The 24,766-nt window shown below is 46.6% G+C and overlaps 1 protein-coding gene across 7 annotated transcripts in view; it reads left to right on the top strand.

Moving 5' to 3' along the window:
- Positions 1-20,580, top strand: part of LOC141220357 (transcription elongation factor A protein 3-like) — a 166,680-nt gene extending 146,100 nt beyond the window's left edge. For 3 of the 7 annotated variants that reach the window (XM_073666285.1, XM_073666299.1, XM_073666307.1), the window contains 2 exons: positions 9,053-9,124; positions 18,268-20,576. In XM_073666285.1, the coding sequence (XP_073522386.1) occupies positions 9,053-9,124; positions 18,268-18,276 (81 nt within the window). In that variant the 3' untranslated portion in view covers positions 18,277-20,576. Of the gene's footprint in view, positions 1-9,052; positions 9,125-18,267 lie in introns of all 7 variants that reach the window. The other 4 variants (XM_073666320.1, XM_073666313.1, XM_073666321.1 and 1 more) reach the window with 2 other exon arrangements.
- The last annotated feature ends 4,186 nt before the right edge of the window (positions 20,581-24,766 follow it).

Genomic DNA, 24,766 nt, shown 5'->3' on the forward strand with positions numbered 1-24,766 from the left:
AGACATTTATCCTCACACAAATACAGTATATATAGTAATGTTCCCCTTCCCCACACATAGTATATTTCGACAATACCTCTTCCCCCAAATACTAAAGTCTCCATCCAAAAATTATTTACAAAGAAGCCCCTATCATTGTACAATTAATATGAACAGTCCCACTCACATACAGGACATCATAGGCGGATTATAATGAGGGCAATATGGGCTACCGCCCGGGGCCCTGATAGTCCAGGGGGCCCATGAATTGCTCCCATTATAATGCGCATTTTTTTTGGTCACCGCCGCGCTGGCCGAAGGTTTAGATGATCACCGCTGCGGGCCCGCAGCTGTAGGCGGTTTGAATCATACTGTGTCGCCCCGCCCTGCCAGTGCCACATGACGCTCCCATCTGGCCGCCACGGCTGTATATTCACTAGCACGGGCGTGCAGTTTAAATGCTGTTGGTACTGCCCTGCCTGACGTCATGTGTCAGGGCAGTCCCAACATCATTTAAATTTCCCGCCGGCGCTAGTGCATATACAGGGCTGTGTGATACAGCCAGCGTGTCTGTGAGTGGCTGCTTTGAACCTTGGGACCGCCCTGCCACATAACGTCAAGCAGGGAGGTCCCAGAGTTCAAAGCAGCCACTCACAGACACGCTGCATCACGCAGCCGCTCCCACCGGGGCGGGCAGTTTGAATGATGCTGGAACCGCCCTGCCACTTGACATCAGGCAGGGCCCAGCATACACAGGGGCGCGGCATACAGGCAGACAGTGGCGGGGTGCCCCCCGACTGCTCCCCCAGCAGCGGCGCACGGCCGCTACTTCTTCAGCCGGGCCAGCACTGCAGCAGTTAACTTCCCTGTGCTGGCCCGGCCGCGTCACAGCTAGGAGACATGGCCGTGTGCGCGGCCGTGTCTCCTAGCTGTGACATCACGCAGTGCGCGCCCGGCCTGCACTGCTGCAGCCTGCATCGGAGAGGAGCAGGAGGACTGGAGCAGAGAGGAGCAGGAGGACTGGAGCCGAGCCGGGGGATGGTGAGTGTGTGAAAATGAGTGAGTGTGTGTGATTGAGTGTGTGTGTGTGATTGAGTGTGTGTATGTGTGTGTGTGTGTGTGATTGAGTGTGTGATTGAGTGTGTGTGTGTGTGTGTGTGCAGGCAGACATAATTGTGTGATGTCTGTTTATATGTATTTTTGTGTTTCAAATGTGTTTATGTGTGTATGTATGTGTATGTCTGTATATGTTTGTGTGTGTGCGTGACTGCGTGCAGCCTCCTGCTGTCTCTGGGGGGGCGCCGTGCGGCCTCCAGCTGTGTATAGATGGCGCCGTGCAGCCTCCTGCTGTGTATAGATAGTGACGTGCAGCCTCCTGCTGTGTATAGATGGCACCGTGCGGCCCCCTGCTGTGTATAGATGGCACCGTGCGCCCCCTGCTGTGTATAGATGGCTATGTGCGGCCTCCTGCTGTGTATAGATGACTACATGCGGCCTCCTGCTGTGTATAGATGGCTACGTGCGGCCCCCTGCTGTGTATAGATGGCTCCTGCGGCCTCCCGTTGTGTATAGATGGCGCCGTGCGGCCTCCCGTTGTGTATAGATGGCTACGTGCGGCCCCCTGCTGTGTATAGATGGCACCGTGCGGCCCCCCGCTGTGTATAGATGGCACCGTGCGGCCCCCCGCTGTGTGTAGATGGCACCGTGCGGCCCCCTGCTGTGTATAGATGTCACCGTGCGGCCCCCTGCTGTGTATAGATGGCACCGTGCAGCCCCCTGCTGTGTATAGATGGCACCGTGCGGCCCCCTGCTGTGGACAGATGGCACCGTGCGGTCCCCTGCTGTGTATAGATGGCACAGTGTGGCCCCCTGCTGTGTATAGATGGCGCCGTGCGGCCCCCTGCTGTGTATAGATGGCGCCATGCGGCCTCCCATTGTGTATAGATGGCACCGTGCGCCCCCTGCTGTGTATAGATGGCTACGTGCGGCCCCCTGCTGTGTATAGATGGTGCCTGCGGCCTCCCGTTGTTTATACATGGCGCCGTGCGGCCTCCCGTTGTGTATAGATGGCTACGTGCGCCCCCCCACTGTGTATAGATGGCACCGTGCGGCCCCCTGCTGTGTATAGATGGCACCGTGCGGCCCCCTGCTGTGTATAGATGGCACCGTGTGGCCCCCTGCTGTGTACAGATGGCACCGTGCTGACCCCTGCTGTGTATAGATGGCACAGTGTGGCCCCCTGCTGTGTATAGATGGCACTGTGCGGCCCCCTGCTGTGTATAGATGGCGCCGTGCGGCCTCCAGTTGTGTATAGATGGCACAGTGCGGCCCCCCGCTGTGTATAGATGGCACCGTGCGCCCCCCCGCTGTGTATAGATGGCACCGTGCGGCCCCCCGCTGTGTGTCGATGGCACCGTGCGGCCCCCTGCTGTGTATAGATGGCACCATGCGGCCCCCTGCTGAGTATTGATGGCACTGTGCGGCCCGCTGCTGTGTATAGATGGCACCGTGCGGCCCCCTGCTGTGTACATATGGCACCGTGCGGACCCCTGCTGTGTATAGATGGCACAGTGCGGCCCCCTGCTGTGTATAGATGGCGCCGTGCAGCCCCCTGCTGTGTATAGATGGCACCGTGCGGCCCCCTGCTGTGTATAGATGGCACCGTGCCGCCCCCCGCTGTGTATAGATGGCACCGTGCCGCCCCCTGCTGTGTATAGATGGCAGAATGCGGCCCCCTGCTGTGTATAGATGGTGCCGTGCGGTCCCCTGCTGTGTATAGATGGTGCCATGCGGCCCCCGCTGTGTATAGATGGCACCGTGTGCCCCCTGCTGTGTATAGATGGCTACGTGCGGCCTCCTGCTGTGTATAGATGACTACATGCGGCCTCCTGCTGTGTATAGATGGCACCGTGCGGCCCCCTGCTGTGTATTGATGGCACCGTGCGGCCCGCTGCTGTGTATAGATGGCACCGTGCGGCCCCCTGCTGTGTACAGATGGCACCGTGCGGACCCCTGCTGTGTATAGATGGCACAGTGCGGCCCCCTGCTGTGTATAGATGGCGCCGTGCAGCCCCCTGCTGTGTATAGATGGCACCGTGCGGCCCCCTGCTGTGTATAGATGGCACCGTGCCGCCCCCCGCTGTGTATAGATGGCACCGTGCCGCCCCCTGCTGTGTATAGATGGCAGAATGCGGCCCCCTGCTGTGTATAGATGGTGCCGTGTGGCCCCCTGCTGTGTATAGATGGCGCCATGCGGCCTCCCGTTGTGTATAGATGGCACCGTGCGCCCCCTGCTGTGTATAGATGGCTACGTGCGGCCTCCTGCTGTGTATAGATGACTACATGCGGCCTCCTGCTGTGTATAGATGGCTACGTGCGACCCCCTTCTGTGTATAGATGGCGCCTGCGGCCTCCCGTTGTGTATAGATGGCGCCGTGCGGCCTCCCGTTGTGTATAGATGGCTACGTGCGGCCCCCCGCTGTGTATAGATGGCACCGTGCGGCCCCCCCGCTGTGTATAGATGGCACCGTGCGCCCCCCCGCTGTGTGTAGATGGCACCGTGCGGCCCCCTGCTGTGTATAGATGGCACTGTGCGGCCCCCTGCTGTGTATAGATGGCACCGTGCGGCCCCCTGCTGTGTACAGATGGCACCGTGCGGACCCCTGCTGTATATAGATGGCACAGTGCGGCCCCCTGCTGTGTATAGATGGCACCGTGCCGCCCCCTGCTGTGTATAGATGGCGCCGTGCGGCCTCCCGTTGTGTATAGATGGCACCGTGCGGCCCCCCGCTGTGTATAGATGGCACCGTGCGGCCCCCCGCTGTGTGTAGATGGCACCGTGCGGCCCCCTGCTGTGTATAGATGGCACCATGCGGCCCCCTGCTGTGCATTGATGGCTTCGTGCGGCCCGCTGCTGTGTATAGATGGCACCGTGTGGCCCCCTGCTGTGTACAGATGGCACCGTGCGGACCCCTGCTGTGTATAGATGGCACAGTGCGGCCCCCTGCTGTGTATAGATGGCGCCGTGCAGCCCCCCGCTGTGTATAGACCGTGCGGCCCCCTGCTGTGTATAGATGGCACCGTGCCGCCCCCCGCTGTGTATAGATGGCACCGTGCCACCCCCTGCTGTGTATAGATGGCAGGGTGCGGCCCCCTGCTGTGTATAGATGGCGCCGTGCGGCCCCCTGCTGTGTATAGATGGCACCGTGAGGCCTCCCGCTGTGTATAGATGGCACCATGTGACCTCCCGCTGTGTATAGATGGCACCGTGTGGCCTCCCGCTGTGTATAGATGGCACCGTGTGCTCCATATTTAGTCATACAATTAATGTAAGGCTATGTGCCCACGATGCAGAAATGCTCCGAATTTTTTTTGAGCGTTTTTGCATCTCCCTGGCAGAAAAAACGCATGCGGATTGTACATGCGTTTTTCCTGCCAGGGACAAGCGGAAGTGAAGCGTTCTTCACATGCATTTCTGCATGTGGGTTGACAAGCGCTTTCCAAGTGATTTTAGCATCACTTGGAAAGTGCTTGACAACTTGGTCACACTATATAAATTCATGCAACCAGCATGGATTTATATAGTGTGACTGTAAAAGAATGGTAAAAAAATATATACTTACATTCTGATGGCCTGCCGACGTTAGCGATCGCGTGAGCCGTCACATGACTAAATGACGTCACGGCAGGTCCTTTTCAGACCATAGCGAGCTGCCGGCAAACCAGGACGCATCGGATAAAGACACCGGGGGCCATCAGAAGGTAAGTATAATATTTATTTTTTATTTTATTCTTTTTTTACAGGTTCTATGGTACCCGGGTCCGGAGGAGAGTCTCCTCTTCTCCAAACCCGGGTACCATCCGCACATTGAAACCCATGGATTCTGCATGTACAGATGCAGTGATGCGGATTCCATGCGTTCCAGTGCAAGTCAATGGCGGCGAAAACGTCGCACTTCCGTAAAATAATTGGTAATGCTGCGGATTTTTCCACAATGATAATCCGCAGCGGAAATTTCCGCAGCATGTGCACAGCACATGCGGATTATCATTGGGGAACATGGCAGACCTTCTACCAAGCATTTTTTAAGTGTTTCTGCAGCGGAATTGCTTAAAAAACGCATAGTGGGCACACAGCCTAAAAAAAATTATTATAATTAATATTGTGCCAAATTAATTTCACGTGAACTATCACATGATCTATCACAGGGGATCATGTGACATGTGATACATCAGGGGTGTGTGTGTGTGTGTGTGGGGGTGGGGTTGGGGGGGGGCCCGTGCCTTCTAAACTGCCCGGGGCCCTTGCTACTCTTAATCCACCCCTGCAGGACATTAATTAGTAATTTAGTATTTAGCATCTATGCAGTGAGGAGCCAGGTTTCAATCTGCATGACATCGGTAGTGATGCCTTGTCGACAGAGCAAAGAGGAAGAGAAGGACCTGCTCTGCTAACGTGACATCACAGACAGCAGGAGGAGCTGTCTGTGACGGTTATAAGCTGGAAGAGATCGTCAAAGACAAAACAGGCAGATAGTTAGCAACTAGTTGCTTGTAAATTCTTAGCCCCATAGGGGAAAAAGAATAATTCTTGGAAAACTCCTTTCAGACCAGATTTTTGGGTCGCAAAATTTGGCACATCTTAATCTTTTCGGAAGTGGTAAAAAAAAGTTTTGTTATTGAGAGTAACAAAGCTCCAGAGAAACCTTGTATTCACCACTTTTGAGTTTTCAGAAAATATTAGGGAGGGAGAAGAGGATTAGTGTGTGGATAAATTCTAAAATGTAGCTTTTATTGTTATTAATAAAATAAATCAATTGTACCATTAGTTAAATTATTGAAATAAATCACTGCCTCTAATTTATACTTTCTTAAACCATATTAATTGTTAACTTTAATTATTACATAAATTGTCTCTTTCCTGCAAGATTAAAAGAGTGGATCAGCAATATTAGATAGCAAACATTCCTAATGTTATTTGAGTAATGCAGTTGTATATTTTTTTCCTCTACATGAAATATGAAATACTATTGACAATGATGTCTTGGTAAATAATGTGCCCTTTTTTCTTCAATGGTTTAGATTATCATATTGTATAAACATAAGAATTTATTCAAATTTGTCAGGACAACTAGTATGACACTGCTAGGACTTGGTCAGTGTCAATTTTATCATTTTAAACATGCTGTTCATTCTAATGTATAATATATATAATAATCTAAGCAATGCTACAATTCATCTCATTAATAAACAGCGCATATATAATCTGTCATATAATCCAGCGCTCTATAATAATTAATTTGTAATACTTTCTATACAGAAATAAAGCACAATAATTCTTTCTTGCTAACTGCAATTTAGGATTAGTTACATAGTGTGATAACAGAATACAAATACCTGATGTACAATGGTGAGTAGTGTTGAGCATTCCGATACTGAAATATCGGGTATCGACCGATATTCGCGGTATCGGAGTTCCGATACTGAGTTCCGTTACTTTTAGAATATCGAATACCAGAATCGGAAGTTCCCATAATGCCTGCGCTCTGCAGTGTCTCTGAAGGATGACAAGCTGGATGGCAGCGCTCAGCTTACTGTACTTGTCATTTAGTGTTAAAGGATTTATTAAAAAAAATAATAGTGTTTTCATGCACCGTCTCTTTAAAAAAGCCGGCCAGCAATTCAGCGGCATACACCGGTACCCGACAATTTACAACAGAAAGAATAGAGCATCACACATAGATTAGATAGATAGAAACATGTCAGTCACATATATAAGAAGTACAGTGACAGTGTTGCTTACTGTACTTGTCATTTAGTGTTAAAGGATTTATTAAAAAAAATAATAGTGTTTTCATGCACCGTCTCTTTAAAAAAGCCGGCCGGCAATTCAGCAGCGGTACCCGACAATTTAGAATAGAAAGAATAGAGCATCACACATAGATTAGATAGATAGAAACATGTCAGTCACATATATAATAAGTACAGTGATAGTGTTGATTACTGTACTTGTCATTTAGTGTTAAAATAAAGGATTTATTAAAAAAAAAATTGGCGTGGGGTTCCCTGTAATTTTAGTCTCTAGCAGAGGTTAAGCAGGCAGGAACGGGCTGCCCCCAACCACCAGCTGCCTAATTGTGTCTGGCCGGACACAACAATATAGGGAAGCCCTTTTTTTTAAAATTATTTCATGAATTTCATGAAATAATTAAAAAAAAAAATACGTGGGGCTTCGCCCTATTTTTGTGTCCAGCCAGGTACATCTAGGCAGCTGGGGGCTGGAATCCGCAGCGCAGGGAGGCCCAAGCTTTCTGGGGCCCCCCCCGCTGCAAATTGCAGTCCGCAGCCACCCCAGAAAATGGCGCGTTTATAGAAGCGCCATCTTCTGGCGCTGTACCCAACTCATCCAGGGCCCTGGTGCGGTGGCTCACAGGGTAATAAAGGGGTTAGGGCCGGCTTGGCATTATCAGCTGGCCCTAAACCCGAAATTCATGGGGTCACGGCAATATTAGACATGACTGCCATGAATTTCTAGTAAAGTATTTAAAAAAACACAACACCCAGAATAAAGTCCTTTAATGAGCCGAGGTCATGTCCAATGAACTCGGCTCACCTCATCCATGTCACTGACAGCATGGGAAAATTCTCCTGCACTCAACGCTTCAGCAGAAGAATTCTCCCACGCTGGGATGGCAATGAGATGACAGGCTGGATTGCAGCTGATGCCTGCGCTCTGCAGTGTCTCTGAAGGATGGCAAGCTGGATGGCAGCGCTCAGCTGTGATCCAGCCTGTCATCTCAATGCCATCCCAGCGTGGGAGAATTCTCCTGCTGAAGCGCTGAGTGCAGGAGAATTCTCCCACGCTGTCAGTGACGTGCATGAGGTGAGCTGAGTTCATTGGACATGACCTCGGCTCATCTTTATGCCGTCACAGCCAGGCACTGAGGAGCGCAAGCATGCCTGCGCTTCTCAGTGTGTGCGGCATGGCAAGCTGGATGGCAGCTTTCGGCTGCGATCCAGCCTGTCATGTGAATGTAGCAGAGCTGAAGCTGTTGTGGGAACCATGGAAAGGTAAGGATGATGTTGGTTTATTATTTTATTTTTATTGCAGAAGACATTGGCTTCAACTGGAATGGGCGTGATGGTAAGTATGGTTTAATTTAGAACAATAAAGAATTGTGTGTTTATTTCAATTAAATGACTTTATTCTGGGTGTTTGTGTTTTTTTTTTAACTTTGACTATGGGGTTAGTAATGGGGGTGTCTTATAGACGCCTCTCCATTACTAACCTGGGCTTGATGTCAGCTGGCATTATAAGCTGACATCAACCCCAACCCCACGTCATTTTTTGGGGGGGTCCCCCATTTTAATAGCTAGTAAAGGCTAGGTATTCAGCTGGGGGCTGATATTAGTAGCCTGGGAAGCTCCGTGGGTATTACCCCCTTCCCAGGCTTCAAACATCTGCCCCAGCTGTCTGCTTAACCTCCGCTAGAGACTAAAATTACGGGGAACCCCACGCCAATTTTTTTTTTAATAAATCCTTTATTTTAACACTAAATGACAAGTACAGTAATCAACACTATCACTGTACTTATTATATATGTGACTGACATGTTTCTATCTATCTAATCCATGTGTGATGCTCTATTCTTTCTGTTATAAATTGTCGGGTACCGGTGTATGCCGCTGCTGAATTGCCGTCTTTTCATGTAATACATTCTACATTATTCTTAGCTGTTTTCCTTCATGTAGAATTAACCTACAAGGAAAGAAAGGGTTTATTTTTATTCCGATATTTGTGTCCCATTGACTTGCATTGGTTTCCGGTATCGGAATCGGCGATATCCGATATTTTTTGTGTATCGGTCCGATCCAATCCGATATTTCCCGATATCGGAAGGTATCGCTTAACACTAATGGTGAGCTAATATAATCAGCCAATGCTGATTATATAGTGATTTATCCTAAAAAAAGTTTTTAAAACTTTAAAAATGTTGCTCATGGTAATTCTGGCTCAATTTGAATAGTAAATCTGCTTCAATAATCTCAAGATTTTTTTCTTTAATTCCTACAGGTGCAGACACGAAGTGCAGATGAGCCAATGACAACTTTTGTGTTATGCAATGAGTGTGGACATCGTTGGAAGGTAAGTAATTTGCTTTGTTCAGGGATGTTCACAGATTTGTTGCAGAATGTTCACAGCCTTATCTCCCAGTTGGTGAAATTAAAAGGGGTGATAAATATTTGGCCAACAGAAATAAAAGTATTCTTTACTATAAAAAGTAATAAACACTACAGTATAGTCATCTTTGCCATGCCATAGATACCCTTTTCTTTATTAGCTTGGAGTGATGATTCTTATAAATAAGAAAACAATAGGAAGGCAACGAAACATGAAGAATATTACTACAACTATAACATAGACCATAGACTCATTCTCAGTGATGTGTATATATTATATATACACATATATATATATATATATATATATATATATATATATATATATATATATAGCACAGACCAAAAGTTTGGACACACCTTCTCATTTAAAGATTTTTCTGTATTTTCATGACTATGAAAATTGTACATTCACACTGAAGGCATCAAAACTATGAATTAACACATGTGGAATTATATAATTAACAAAAAAGTGTGAAACAACTGAAAATATGTCTTATATTCTAGGTTCTTCAAAGTAGCCACCTTTTGCTTTGATGACTGCTTTGCACACTCTTGGCATTCTCTTGATGAGCTTCAAGAGGTAGTCACCGGAAATGGTTTTCACTTCACATTTGTGCCCTGTCAGGTTTAATAAGTGGGATTTCTTGCCTTATAAATGGGGTTGGGACCATCAGTTGTGTTGTGCAGAAGTCAGGTGGATACACAGCTGATAGTCCTACTGAATAGACTGTTAGAATTTGTATTATGGAAAGAAAAAAGCAGCTAAGTAAAGAAAAACGAGTGGCCATCATTACTTTAGGAATTGAAGGTCAGTCAGTGCGAAAAATTGGGAAAACTTTGAAAGTGTCCCCAAGTGCAATTGCAAAAACCATCAAGCGCTACAAAGAAACTGGCTCACATGAGGACCGCTCCAGGAAAGGAAGACCAAGAGTCACCTCTGCTTCTGAGGATAAGTTTATCCGAGTCACCAGCCTCAGAAATCGCAGGTTAACAGCAGCTCAGATTAGAGACCAGGTCAATGCCACACAGAGTTCTAGCATCAGACACATCTCTACTACAACCTTTAAGTGGAGACTTTGTGCAGCAGGCCTTCTTGGTAAAATAGCTGCGAGGAAACCACTGCTAAGGACAGGCAACAAGCAGAAGAGACTTGTTTGGGCTAAAGAACACAAGGAATGGACATTAGACCAGTGGAAATCTGTGCTTTGGTCTGATGAGTCCAAATTTGAGATCTTTGGTTCCAACCATCGTGTCTTTGTGCGATGCAGAAAAGGTGAACGGATTGACTCTACATGCCTGGTTCCCACCGTGAAGCATGGAGGAGGAGGTGTGATGGTGTGGGGGTGCTTTGCTGGTGACATTGTTGGGGATTTATTCAAAATTGAAGGCATACTGAACCAGCATGGCTACCACGGCATCTTGCAGACGCATGCTATTCCATCCGGTTTGCGTTTAGTTGGACAATCATTTATTTTTCAACAGGACAATGACCCCAAACACACCTCCAGACTGTGTAAGGGCTATTTGACCAAGAAGGAGAGTGATGGGGTGCTACGCCAGATGACCTGGCCTCCACAGTCACCAGACCTGAACCCAATCGAGATGGTTTGGGGTGAGCTGGACCGCAGAGTGAAGGCAAAAGGGCCAACAAATGCTAAGCATCTCTGGGAACTCCTTCAAGATTGTTGGAAGACCATTTCCGGTGACTACTTCTTGAAGCTCATCAAGAGAATGCCAAGAGTGTGCAAAGCAGTCATCAAAGAAAAAGGTGGCTACTGTAACATCCCTGGCGGCGTGCTTGCATGGTGGGATGTTGCATGGTGCACCACCTCCCACCATGCAAGACCGCAATCTTACCTGTCAGTCCATGCTGCACACTTTGCTCCAGTACCTGCTGTGTCCATGTCTCTTGTCTGATTGCTTAGGGCGTCTGCGTGGCTTTCTGCTTGTTTCTTATAGCTACTGTGTGCACAGTCCTAATGCATCCCCAGCCTATTGCTGTGAGTCACTGGATATTTAAACCCCCTCCACCCAGTAGGAGGTGCCTGAGCAACACTTTCACTCAGTTTGTCTTTTGCAACTGAGTTGCCAGGTCCTGTCCTGTATCTAGTCTGTTCTGCCACCCTGGGGGCTGAGTACCCAGGGCCGCTACATTTATCTCTGACTTCTAGTCTGTTTCCGCCACCCTGGGGGCTGAGTTCCCAGGCTCGTTCCTGTATCTTGTTCCCGGTTCAGTTCCTGTCTGAACAGTGTCCTAGCCCATTACTTGTTTCTCTCTATGTCCATGCCTTCCCTTTTCCTGCAGTGTCTGAACCTGCACCTAACTCCAACTCGTTGTCTCTGTACTTCTGTTTGTGAGTTTTGTGTCCACTCGCTACTTCATTGTAAGTACCTTGTGTGTATCTGGTTCTGCTTGTCCCCTTTCCCTGCTTCCGTATCTACCTCCTGTGTTCTAACCATCTTCCTGTATTTTCCAGTCTGTTCCATGTGAACAGAGCCCTGTCCTGCCTGCCTTCACCTTCTGCTCTGTTCTGCTCTGCTATTTCACCGCTCTGGCGGTTCCGCCCTCCTCCGCTTGTTTACCGCACCTGCGGTTGTGTTCTGCTCTGCTTGTTCACCGCTCCGGCGGTTCCGCTCTGTTCCGCTTGTTCACCGCACCTGCGGTTTTGCTCCACTCTGCTTGTTCATTGCACCTGCGGTTTTGCTCCACTCTGCTTGTTTCCTGCACCTGCGGTTTTGCTCCGCTCTGCTTGTTCAATGCACCTGCGATTTTGCTCCGTTCTGCTTGTTCACCGCACCTGCGGTTTTGCTCCGCTCTGCTTGTTCACCGCACCTGCGGTTTTGCTCTGCTCTGCTTGTTCACCGCACCTGCGGTTTTGCTCCGCTCTGCTTGCACACCGCACCTGCAGTTTTGCTCCGCTCTGCTTGTTCACCGCACCTGCGGTTTTACTCCGCCCTGTTTGTTCACCGCTCCTGCGGTTTTGCTCCACTCTGCTTGTTCACCGCACCTGCTCTTTTGCTCCGCTCTGCTTGTTCACCGCACCTGCGGTTTTGCTCCACTCTGCTTGTTCACCGCTCCTGCGGTTTTGCTCTGCTAGTCCACCGCACCGGCGGCTCTGTTCCTGTATCCCAGTCTGTACTGGTCCCTATCCTGCCTACGTTCCTGCTTGCCAGTACCCGCCTGTCTGCATGTCAGCCGTGCCTGCCTGTGCCCATCTGTCTGCATGCCTGCTGTGCCTGCCAGTGCCCACCTGTCTGCATACCAGCCGTGCCTGATAATATCCACCTGTCTGCATACCACCCGTGCCTGCCAGTACCCACCAGTCAATATGCCAGTTTAACCTGCCTGTTCCTGTATTCCCCGGTGTGGGTCAACAGCTGTGACCGGGGTCTGACCTAGAGTAGCACCTGGTCCTTCTGCTCGGTTCCTCCCTGGTTCATGGAGTTGACTGAGCCGCCGTGCGCCCTTGGTCGGATCAGGTTGATACTTAGTTACGCCCCTCCAGGCACTCCTCGGTTCATGGTACAGTGGAATCACTAATCACGCTCATGCCAGTCAGTCCGGGCGCGAGCTTAACAGTTTGCTCAGGCCATGGTTCCCGTTGAGCCCCAGGGCCCTTCGCTCTCAGAGACATTTGAATCCTTGTCTGGCGAATACGTGCACCAAGAAAAAAAAATTTCTCAAGCTGAGGTCCAGGTGAATTTAAGCAGCAGCCCAAATGGAGCTATCAGCACTCCTTCCTGCGGATCCACCACGGTACTATGGGGATCCAAAACAAAGCCGTGCGTTTGTGGAGCAATGTATGCTGCATTTCAAATTCTATGCTCACTATTTTCCCACTGATCGGGTGAAAGTATCATTCATGATGTCCTATTTAACGGGTGATGCCTTGAATTGGATCACCCCGCTATGGGAAGCATGGGATCCTATTATCTTTGATCTGGAGGCCTTCCTGGTGGCCTTTCTAATGGTCTTCGATGACCCTAACCCTGAGGCTTCTGCTAAAGCTTCCCTTCCCAGTATCCCGGAGCAGCCCTGATGGGTAATGTGTGTAGGTAGCATACCAGTTCTCCAGCCTGAAGAGACTGCTGCCCACACAGAATCCACACAGGATGACAATGCTCCACAGAATACTTTCCTTCCCAACCTCAAGAGGCAGTCCAGACGTGCAAGGCATAGAGGTAAACCGTCACGCCAGGTTCTGTCCTCCCAAAGACCTCCTGTTCCCCAGCCTGTAGAGGCAGCTCTCCGCACAGAATCCATGAAGGATGACTATGTTCGTCAGGCAAAGCAGAGGCCAGAACTCAGTCACAAGATCGGATTGCGGTCCCACTGCGGTTGTTTAGGACCCCCTGACGGTCTTTGTCCAGCGAAGGTTGGAGAATCCCAAAACATTAGGCCTGTAGGAAAGGCTGCCCTTGGCGTTAGTGTTTCCTCTCCACAAATGACCATGACTGTCTCCGTGGCAAGTGAAGGCCTCGGATTAGCCGGAAGTTTCGGGTTTAAAGCCTTGAAGAGTCAGTGTTTGATTCCCGTCCGACAACTCCAGAAGCCGGTTTGGGCATTGTCAGCGGAAGGACAAGCCCTACTCAGAAACAGTCAAAATATGTCTGTACAAATTAAGCTCCAGATTGGAGCATTACACATGAAGAAGTTCACATTAAAGGTGCTGTCTGGTTTACCCACAGGTCGTCCAGAGCCGAGAGATCTAGTGCCCGCTCAGGTCCTGCATGGTGTTTCCTGGGGGACTGCTGAGGTGCAAGGGGTGTCCAGTCCTCATATCTGCAGGACAGTCAGCAGTTTCTTCTTCTTCTTCACCAGATCTGCTAGTCGCTGACTCGCTGTGCACTGAAGTCTCCGAAGGAAGGAAAGAGGAGGCATTGTCCCCACACAGTCTCGACGATTGAACCAATGATCTGGCTTTAGGCACCGCCCCGCCTCGCAGACATGTCATCTCAGAAACCAGACTCAGGTTGGTCCCTAAGCAAGGTTCCTCCATCTCTAACAAATCTGGCAATAAGTCCATCAAGGTGGTGGCTACCTCCAAGTCTCTGCACCCCTCCAACCAGGCAGAGGACCTCCAGTTGCCTCCTGAATCCTCCAGGGTGCTATCTGATAACAAATGGAGAGAGACTTTCCTGCACCCTGTGCCTGGTACTTCGCCCACTTCATCCAGTAAGCTTGGCAAAGTGTACGTCAAGGCGGTGGTTACCCCCGAGTCTCTGCACCCCTCCAACCAGGCGGAGGACTTCCAGTTGTCTCCTGAATCTTTTGGGGTACTTCCCGATGATAACAAATGGAAAGAGACTTTTCTGCACCCTGTACATGGTACTTCGCCCACTTCATCCAGTAAGCTTGGCAAAGTGCACTTCAAGGCGGTGGTTTCCCCTGAGTCTCTGCACCCCTCCAACCCGGTGGAGGATCTCCAGTTGTCCCGTGAATCCTTTGGGGTGCTACTCGATATTAATAAGTGGAGAGCGATTTTCCTGTGTCCTGTTCCTGGTACCTCGCCCACTTCTTCTGTTGCTGAGGATGGCCCGATGGAAGGAAGCATTCTAGTTACCAAGATGATGAGACCAGCTTTGTTCCCTCTAGTGGACAGAAGAGGGAATCTTCTTGAGGAGAAGGATCGGCCTCCAAATTCTCTGCAGAAAATCCTTGCTGGCTGGAGGAACAGGGGGTGTAAAGGGGGGGGTACTGTAACTTCCCTGGCGGCGTGCTTGCATGGTGCACCACCTCCCACCATGCAAGACCGCAATCTTACCTGTCAGTCCATGCTGCACTCTTTGCTCCAGTACCTGCTGTGTCCATGTCTCTTGTCTGATTGCTTAGGGTGTCGGCACGGCTTTTTGCTTGTTTCTTATAGCTACTGTGTGCACAGTCCTAATGCGTCCCCAGCCTATTGCTGTGAGTCACTGGATACTTAAACCCCCTCCACCCAGTAGGAGGTGCCTTAGCAACACTTTCACTCAGTTTGTCTTTTGCAACTGAGTTCCAGGTCCTGTCCTGTATCTAGTCTGTTCTGCCACCCTGGGGGCTGAGTACCCAGGGATACTACCTGTATCTCCGACTTCTAGTCTGTTTCCGCCACCCTGGGGGCTGACTACCCAGGGCCGCTACCTGTATCTCTGACTTCTAGTCTGTTTCCGCCACCCTGGGGGCTGAGTTCCCAGGCTCGTTCCTGTATCTTGTTTCAGTTCCTGTCTGAACAGTGTCCTAGCCCGTTACTTGTTTCTCTCTATGTCCATGCCTTCCCTTTCCCTGCAGTGTCTGAACCTGCACCTAACTCCAACTCGTTGTCTCTGTACTTCTGTTTGTGAGTTTTGTGTCCACTCGCTACTTCATTGTAAGTACCTTGTGTGTATCTGGTTCTGCTTGTCCCCTTTCCCTGCCTCCGTATCTACCTCCTGTGTTCTAACCATCTTCCTGTATTTTCCAGTCTGTTCCATGTGAACAGAGCCCTGTCCTGCCTGCCTTCACCTTCTGCTGTGTTCTGCTCTGCTTGTTCACCGCTCCGGCGGTTCCGCTCTGCTCCGCTTGTTTACCGCTTCTGCGGTTCTGTTCTGCTCTGCTTGTTCACCGCTCCGGCGTTTCCGTTCTGTTCCGCTTGTTCACCGCACCTGCGGTTTTGCTCTGCTCTGCTTGTTCTCCACACCTGCGGTTTTGCTCTGCTCTGCTTGTTCAACGCACCTGCGGTTTTGCTCCGCTCTGCTTGTTCACCACACCTGCGGTTTTGCTTCGCTCTGCTTGCTCACCGCATCTGCCGTTTTGCTCCGCTCTGTTTGTTCACCGCTCCTGCAGTTTTGCTCCACTCTGCTTGTTCACCGCTCCTGCAGTTTTGCTCCGCTCTGCTTGTTCACCGCACCTGCAGTTTTGCTCCGCTCTGCTTGTTCACCGCACCTGCGGTTTTGCTCCGCTCTGCTTGTTCACCGCACCTGCGGTTTTGCTCCGCTCTGCTTGTTCACCGCACCTGCGGTTTTGCTCCGCTCTGCTTGTTCACCGCACCTGCGGTTTTGCTCCGCTCTGCTTGTTCACCGCTCCTGCGGTTTTGCTCTGCTAGTCCACCGCACCTGCGGCTCTGTTCCTGTATCCCAGTCTGTACTGGTCCCTATCCAGCCTGCGTTCATACCTGCCAGTATCTGCCTGTCTGTATTCCAGCCGTGCCTGTCAGCACCCGCCTGTCTTCATACCAGCCGTGCCTGCCAGTACCCACCTGCTGTCATACCAGCCGTGCCTGCTAAGTACCCACCTGCCGTCATACCAGCCGTGCCTGCCAGTACCCACCTGTCTGCATACCAGCTAACCTGCCTGTTCCTGCATTCCCCAGTGTGGGTCAACAGCTGTGACCGGGGTCTGACCTGGAGTAGCACCTGGTCCCTCTGCTCGGTTCCTCCCTGGTTCACGGAGTCAACTGAGCCGCTGTGCGACCTTGGTCGGATCAGGTTGATACTTAGTTACGCCCCTCCAGGCACTCCTCGGTTCATGGTCCAGTGGGATCACTAATCACGCTCACGCCAGTCAGTCCGGGCGCGAGCGTAACAGCTACTTTGAAGAACCTAGAATATAAGACATATTTTCAGTTGTTTCACACTATTTTGTTAAGTATATAATTCCACATGTGTTCATTCATAGTTTTGATGCCTTCAGTGTGAATGTACAATTTTCATAGTCATGAAAATACAGAAAAATCTTTAAATGAGAAGGTGTGTCCAAACTATATATATATATATATATATACACATACATATATTCCTACATACAGGTGCATCTCACTAAATTAGAATATCATCAAAAAGTTAATTTATTTCGGTTCTTCAATACAAAAAGTGAAACTCATATATTATATAGAGTCATTACAGAGTGATCTATTTCAAGTGTTTACTTCTGTTAATGTTGATGATTATGGCTTCCAGCCAATGAAAACACAAAAGTCATTATCTCAGTAAATTAGAATACTTTATAACAGCAGCTTGAAAAATGTTTTTAAAATCCGAAATGTTGGCCTACTGAAATGTATGTCCAGTAAATGCACTTGGTACTTGTCTCGAGCTCCTTTTGCATCAATTACTGCGTCAATGCAGCGTGGCATGGAGGCGATCAGCCTGTGGCAATGCTGAGGTATTATGGAAGCCCAGGTTGCTTTGATAGCAGCCTTCAGCTCGTCTGCATTGTTGGGTCTGGTGTCTCTCATCTTCCTCTTTACAATACCCCATAGATTCTGGTTTTACCCATCATGAGAGGTTTCTTGTGTGGCACCTTAATTATGAAACACCTTTATATACTTCATCAGTTGAACCAGCTGATATTATTTTTCACTAAGTGGCAGGATTGCTTTTTAATAATGGATAGATTTCAGCTGGTGTCATGACTTTCCATGGCTTTTTGCACATCTTTCTTCATGTCTTCAATACTTTTTTTTCCTGTGTCATTTCTCATTATTACACATAAGTTAACTTCATTAATGGGCATGTATGGTTTGATTTCTTTGCCTGTGTGGATTGGATGGGTTGCTACCGACGTCTGGTGAGAATGTCATGTCAATAGCACCTTTAGAAATATATTTACTTAGAAAATTAGTGACGTGTTCAACACTTATTTCACCCTCTTAATTTACATGTAGAATATATGCTACACATACAGTGAATATCAGTAGTTACTAAGCAAGGACTTCAGCGACCATGCAAAAACACAAAGTTACAAGTCTTATTTTTTTTAAGAAACTAAGGGGGATACATATACAAAATTAACTGATATGAACTACCATTAATGTTTAAAGAAGATGTGCAAAATTAGAAGTGTGTATTTTGTTGTTTTTTAGTAGCTGAGAAACACAGCTCTATAATTAAGTTATCACAGCTGCTGAAGAACCTCTTTTTCTATTAAAAAAATAGCACTGTACGTCTGTCAGTCAATGGTTGGCGGAGTAAAAGGAACTACCTGCCAAAGTAATCTATGAGCAAGCCAATGTAGTGCCACTCTGCTCTGTATTATCTTCAGGTTCTGGCATCAGAATGTGACGTTTATGCAATTATTATTTAGAATATCATTATACTCAAATTAGGTTTTAAATGTAGAATATTAAAACCTTTGTCTTTATCTTACAGTTTTGTTGATCTGTAGCTCCTGATGACAGCAATGAATGATCTTCCTTGTTCTGTAAATATCCCAGGATCAACATTGTTTTCTCCAAAGTCTGTCCTTCTATCACCAGTTAATGCCTATTTTTTTCCCTTGTAATCTTTAAATCTTTTGTCTACATTTTATAGAGTTTTCATAGATAAGAGTGATATAAAATTTGTAGAGTATTATGACTGGTTGTATTAATCACTCCAAAATGTAATTTTATGAAAATGGTGACATATGTGGTGGTAAAACTACTGTCACATGTATCAAATGCTCCATTTTTTATACCTATGTATGTGTTCTAAAGATGTTCATACCCTCCTACAAGATATGTAAGAATACAATTTTTTGCAAAAAAAGGGTATTTTTTGTAAGCTGAAAAATAGCATTATATCTTCATCTGCGTCTGCAGACATGGTAATCAATACAAACCATTAGTTCCTTCACATCTTTGGTAATAAAGTTCAGAGTTTGGATACAGATATTGAATGACTTTTAAATTACTTTTATTCTTTTGCAATATTGTCAGCTGATCACTGAACAGATAAAACAACAAACTACAGTTAATGAGTCAAAATCAAAGGGTCTGTAATTGTATAGTATTGCATGGTATTGTAAAACTACACCTCGGCACATTAAATCCAATATTATGACAAATGCACTAAACGTGGTGTAATATATTGTGTTTCAGTATTAGACTATCTTTCTCAGCAAATACTAATTATAGAGAGTGCACATAATAAAGGAAACAAAGCTTTATCCAATCTATAAAATAAAGGAATCGAGCAAAATAGTTTCTAATTAAAAAATAACTATCTGACAAAAACTTCCCAATCACAGTTCAGCCATTTTATTTCAAGAGCACTATAAGAAATGAGAAGCGAGCTGTAATCAGAGGAGAGGGAGGATCAGGGAGCCATCACGCACATTAGCTGATCTCAGATGAGGTGCAGGTCCCGCTGGTGAGCCACAGCAGTAGTAGAAGAAAATTTGGGAAAATCCAGATTCGGCACAGAAACCAGGTGGTTTTAAACTTTTCTGTTTTTAAACTGGCTCAATAAACTTTTTGATTCTTTATCTGGTTGCTGTGCCGAATCTGGATTTTCCCCAATTTTCTTCAAACTGAGCTGTAATCAGTAGAGATGAGTGGTTCTCTTGCAAATTCGAATTTGTCAGCTGTGCTGAATTTTCCCCCAAAATTCAATTTGTGGCAAATTACAAAGCATATAATCGCCTGGAAAATATAGAACACTGTGAGCTCCCCTTAGAGTCAACTGAACATGTTTTGAGTTCTGTAGTGCAAACAAGCCTTTTTGATATGTTTGAAGTAGGCGACTTAATTTGTATAAATAGTCAAAAAATTTGCCAATTTGGAGGGCAGATGCATGCAGTGCTATTTTATAGACGTGATGCAACAAAGAAGCCATGTAATTTTCACATGATTGGATGCAACAATTATCCATGTTTGGGAAGTACAAGGAACTAAATGAAGAATTAATAGTTTTTTAAAAGCCATCTAAAATTATTCCTTTAATAGGGAGACAAATCAGGTGTATTGTTTTAAATGTGAAAAAGTAATGACCTCTCAACCAGAAGTGAAAAGAAATATCAATTTTTTGTGTCTGCAACTAGTTTGCTAATCACAAAATCATTAGGCAATTACAAAGGTTTTTTTGAAGTCATCCAAAAATTATCCCCTTTTTTCTGGAGATAGGAAGAAGTTCTGGCTTTTTGTCAGCCTTTTCAAAAATTAGCCCTATTTTTAGACTTGTTTCTTGATGGTACAAAAACATGAGAGTACGTTTCCAAGCATCAGTAGAACTGTCCAGCACTATAAAACACTGAAATGACTACAGCAAGAGCAGAAATATTGTACAGCCAATTTAATCATTCGTGCATGAAAGTCTGCATTGATCCATGCTTGATTCATTTTGACAACTATTACATTTTTCACACTTATAACAGATAACCTGGTCTGCTTTGGTGTGACAAATCCATTGGCCATGCTGAACACCTTCTCTGATATCACAGTGCAGCTGCACATGATGGTACGCCCATAGCAAACTGGGACAGTTTGTGCCACTGGTCCAATATGTTGACCCAGAAATCCATGGAATCGGAGTTCAGGATTCCTGATTGAGAATGGTCACAGTATAGGTAGGACTAAATTTGACTGTTCAGGTGGCAAATAAACAAACAATCAGATCCATCATGTCGTATATATTGTAATTGGTATTACTGCTGCCTCTTTTATTTGTCAAATTGTTACTTTTGAGAAAGAAAATTGCACTTATGGAATTAAAATAATTTGGGTTTGACAATTTTAAAGACTTTTTTCCTTTCTAATAATTTTTTCCTTTCTGACTCGGGAGAGTGTTTACCCTGTAGAAAGCGCATAATGTTGAGGCGGATCTAAGTTTTCCAGGACCCAGGGTAAAAATTCAGTTTAGTGCCCCCTCCTATACACAGCTTAAGCTGTTTGAGAAGTTGGCATGTGACTGCTCATATGCAATTTGCACACTTACATTCATGTGCCAACTAGCTGCTCTACCAAATTCTCTCAATGTTCAATAAAATACTACAGCCCCAGATTCACTGAGAGAAGCAGAAAGAGAAGCTAGATGTCATGGGACTGTAATTATTAAAATCGCATGAGTGATTTGTGATAACCTCTGGAGCTGGCAAGCAGAACCGAATCCCAACAGTGAGTACATTACACGTCGTTAAGATTTGAAATAAATTTTATAATTAAAGCACTACTCCAGCAGTTTTTTTTTCAGCGCTGGAATGGTGCTTTAAATGTAAGTCCCCTGTACCCGGTCATATGCTCACCCTCCAGCTTCTTCACCGTTTTCGGCGCTAGTCTGGTCCCATGGCACCATCTTGTGACAACAGCTTAGCTTCTGACTGGCTGAAAGTCAGAAGCTATATCACAAGCTTTTAATTCAAAAAGTTCTGGCTCTCATAGACTTATATTGAAAGTAAAGTGACATCCATGTAGCTCTATGAAACACTGGAGCTGCAGGCTGGGTACTTTTTGTCGGAGACCGACGGGAGCGACTCTGGAATACAATGATGAAGGTGGCAGCAGATGAGTATTAGACACGAGGCAGAGGAATTACATTTAAAGCACCACTCCAGGGTGCAATAAAAAATGCTGAAGTGGTGCTTTAAAAGGATTGTCCAGGTTTGTGGTGAAAGTCTGCACTCACATTATGTGACTGCAGTCTTTTAAATCCTCACAGCGTGCAAACTGCATGCTATCAGGATTCTTTTGTGCTGTCGGTAAGAGCAAGCAGTCAAATGACCACGAGTATGCGACTTACACACATCTGGCCACATTACAACTAGAAGTATGTGGCTTCACTCAATACAATACTTGCAGTTACGTCACCTTCCGCTCTGAACACCGGCACCAAATAAGCACTGACAGCAAGCAGTGTGTGAGGATTCAGAAATAGGCAGACATACACAGGAACTGCAGATTTTCATTACAAACCAGGACATCACCTTTAATGGTCCTAACATACATAGAAATATAGTATTTCTTAACTTATCAGAAGACACAATGTTTTATTAACATGGTCATGTATCACATAATCTTACAAGTTACGGCTTTTACATGTGTACAGGATCAGAATCAATAACCATACAGACATACATCATCTGAACCACCAACAGTACAGAAGACACCAAATCAGTTTAAAAATACAGCATCAAAACCCCCATTAGTACATAAATACATCACCAGAACCACCATTAGTACTAGTGTACAACACTAGAACCCCCATCAGTACTGAAATACAGCATCACAACTCCTATCAGTACAGAAATTCAACACCAGAACCACCATCAATACATGAATATATCACTAGAACCACCATTAGTACAGAAATACAGCATCAGAACCACCTTCAGTACATGAATTCAGCACCAAACTTAGTACAGCGATCACTTGTAATGTCAGATAATGTCATGTCAGTTCCAAAATGGCTATCATGAACAGGTTTGGCACAAGCTACTCCGTTTCCCATAGTCCAGGGGTTTCCCTAGCCTTCACCCTTTACTACCTAAACAGTGATCTGGACTTACACAGGGGAACCTGGACTAAGACCACAGAGTCAACTTGTGCTCGGTGGTGCAAGCTGGCAAGAGGGAGAGTCAGGTAGCTGAGTCAGATGCCGGAGGTCACGTCAAGAGTAGTCAAATGACAAGTCGATGTTAAAGAATTTGAATAATCAGGAAAAAACACAGGTGGACAGCACAGAGGTCTGAACTTGGATAACAGAACTATTGACTGGCAGTGGAACTCAGGGGTTATAGTAACAGCCCCACTCAGTGCTGGCAGCAGATAGAAACCTAAATTAACAAGATTAACCATGAAGCTTCTGGACTGGCCAGAGCCACAAATCCCAGAATAAATGTTGTCAAGCATCACTCACAACAAGGGTGTGGCGCCGCCTAGAGGCTGAAGCCATAACCGACACAGATGTTACAGTAGCCCCTCTAATGAGGGGCCTATGGATACTTAGGACCAGGCTCACCAGGTAAAGACCAATCGAACTTTCTGATAGAATTGTTAGCATTAATGTTAATATCTGACACTGATGATCTTTTCTCTGGTCCATAGTCTTTCCAATTAGCAAGGTCCTGCAAGGCTCGTCTTACTATCCTGGAATCAATGATTTGCTGGGTGGGGGGATTATAAACAGTGTGTATCTGCAGGTGTATCTGCAAACAATATATATTTAGGAAGGATTTGGGAAAAACATTGAAAATCCGGAATAAGGGTGGAAGTTTCAAATGGAAGGCTACATTATTTACCACCTCAATAATCTCATAAGGCCCAATGAACTTGGGACCCAACTTAGCAGAATGAACCCTGAATTTGATATCTCTAGTAAATAACCACACTTTTGTCCCTAATACCAAAGCTTGGCCCATCCATGTGCCTGTTTTCTCTGATCTCAGACCAGACAAGCTCCCACTTGTCTGTGGATTTACCAGCTTCTGGGGGGTCAACTGCAGAAGTCACAGAGGAACCAAAATGTGGATGATACCCAAGATTACAGAAGAATGGAAATGTTTTAATGGATTCTTGATATTGATTGTTATGGCAAAGTGACATAATGGCAAGTCTTCTACCCAGTCAAACTTATGGTCAGTAGAGATGAGCGAATGTTTCAATATTCGGTTCGGATTACAATCGTGGAATTTGCAATATTCGCCGATTTATTCGTCAAATATTTGCCGAACATATCCATTGGATTCAATGGGGAGCAGAAATAAACGCATACACAACACGTTCAAATGAGCCCAAAAGCTGACAAAAAAACATTAAATTAAGGGTAGACACCAGGAAAGTGCCATCAATTGACCCAGAGTACAAGTACTATAACTATTATTTATTATTGTAGAGACATTTATTCCGTGGTGATTTACATGCGAAAAGGGGTCACTGACTGGTACAAGAGGAGAGAGGACCCTGCTCATGAGGGCGCACAAACAATCTGCAAGGGATGGGTGAGGATACAGAAGGTCAAGGTACAGCTGGTCGTGCAGCCGTATGGTGGAGAGAGGGTTGCTGCAGATTGTACGCTTGTCAGAAGAAGTGGGTCTTCTTTAGCTTTCTTTTCAAGGTTTTCACGGTAAGCGACAGTCTGATGTGTTGGGGTACAGAGTTCCACAGTAGGGGAGATGAACGGGATAAAACTTGTATGCGATTGTGACAAGAAGAGATAAGAGGGAAGTAGAGAAGGAGATCTTCGAAGGATGGGAGGTTGCGTGCAGGTAAGTACCAGGAGACTAGGTCACAAATGTATGGAGGAGACAGGTTTTCAATGACTTGGTATGCCAAAGTTAGGGTTTTCAACTGGAGTCTCTGGCCAATGGGGAGCCAGCTGGGGAATAGCGGGGTGACTAGTGGATTAGTTGGCCAGCACAGTTTAGGATAGATTGGAGGGGTGCGAGAGTGGTAGAAGGGAGGCCACAGAGCAGGAGTTTGCAGTAGTCGAGGCGTGAGATGATGAGGGCATGCACTGGAGTTTTGGTAGATTCATGGTTGAGGAATGTGCAGATGCCAAAGATATTTTGGAGTTGGAGTCGGAAGGAAGTGGAAAAAGCTTGGATCTGGACAGATCAGAGTGAGCAGCCATTGACTTTGATGGATGGGTTAGTTGGGGGGGTGAATGTGATGGTATAAAAATGATGAATTTGGTTTTATCTATGTTAAGTTTTATAAATCTAGCAGATAAGAAAGATGAAATAGTGGACACACATTGTGGGATTCTGGTTAGTAAGGAGGTGATATCAGGTCCAGAGAGGTAGATCTGGTTGTCATCAGCATAGAGGTGATATTGAAAGCCGTGAGACTCTACGAGCTGTCCCAGGCCAAAGGTGTAGATGGAGAAAAGCAGGGGTCCTAGAACTGAATCTTGGGAGACACCGATACATAGGGGGCGAGATGAAGAGGTGATGTGT

This window comes from Phyllobates terribilis, unplaced genomic scaffold, assembly GCF_046119375.1.
Source record: "Phyllobates terribilis strain yellow unplaced genomic scaffold, ASM4611937v1 Scaffold_2__4_contigs__length_985480577, whole genome shotgun sequence".
Lineage (NCBI taxonomy): Eukaryota > Metazoa > Chordata > Amphibia > Anura > Dendrobatidae > Phyllobates > Phyllobates terribilis.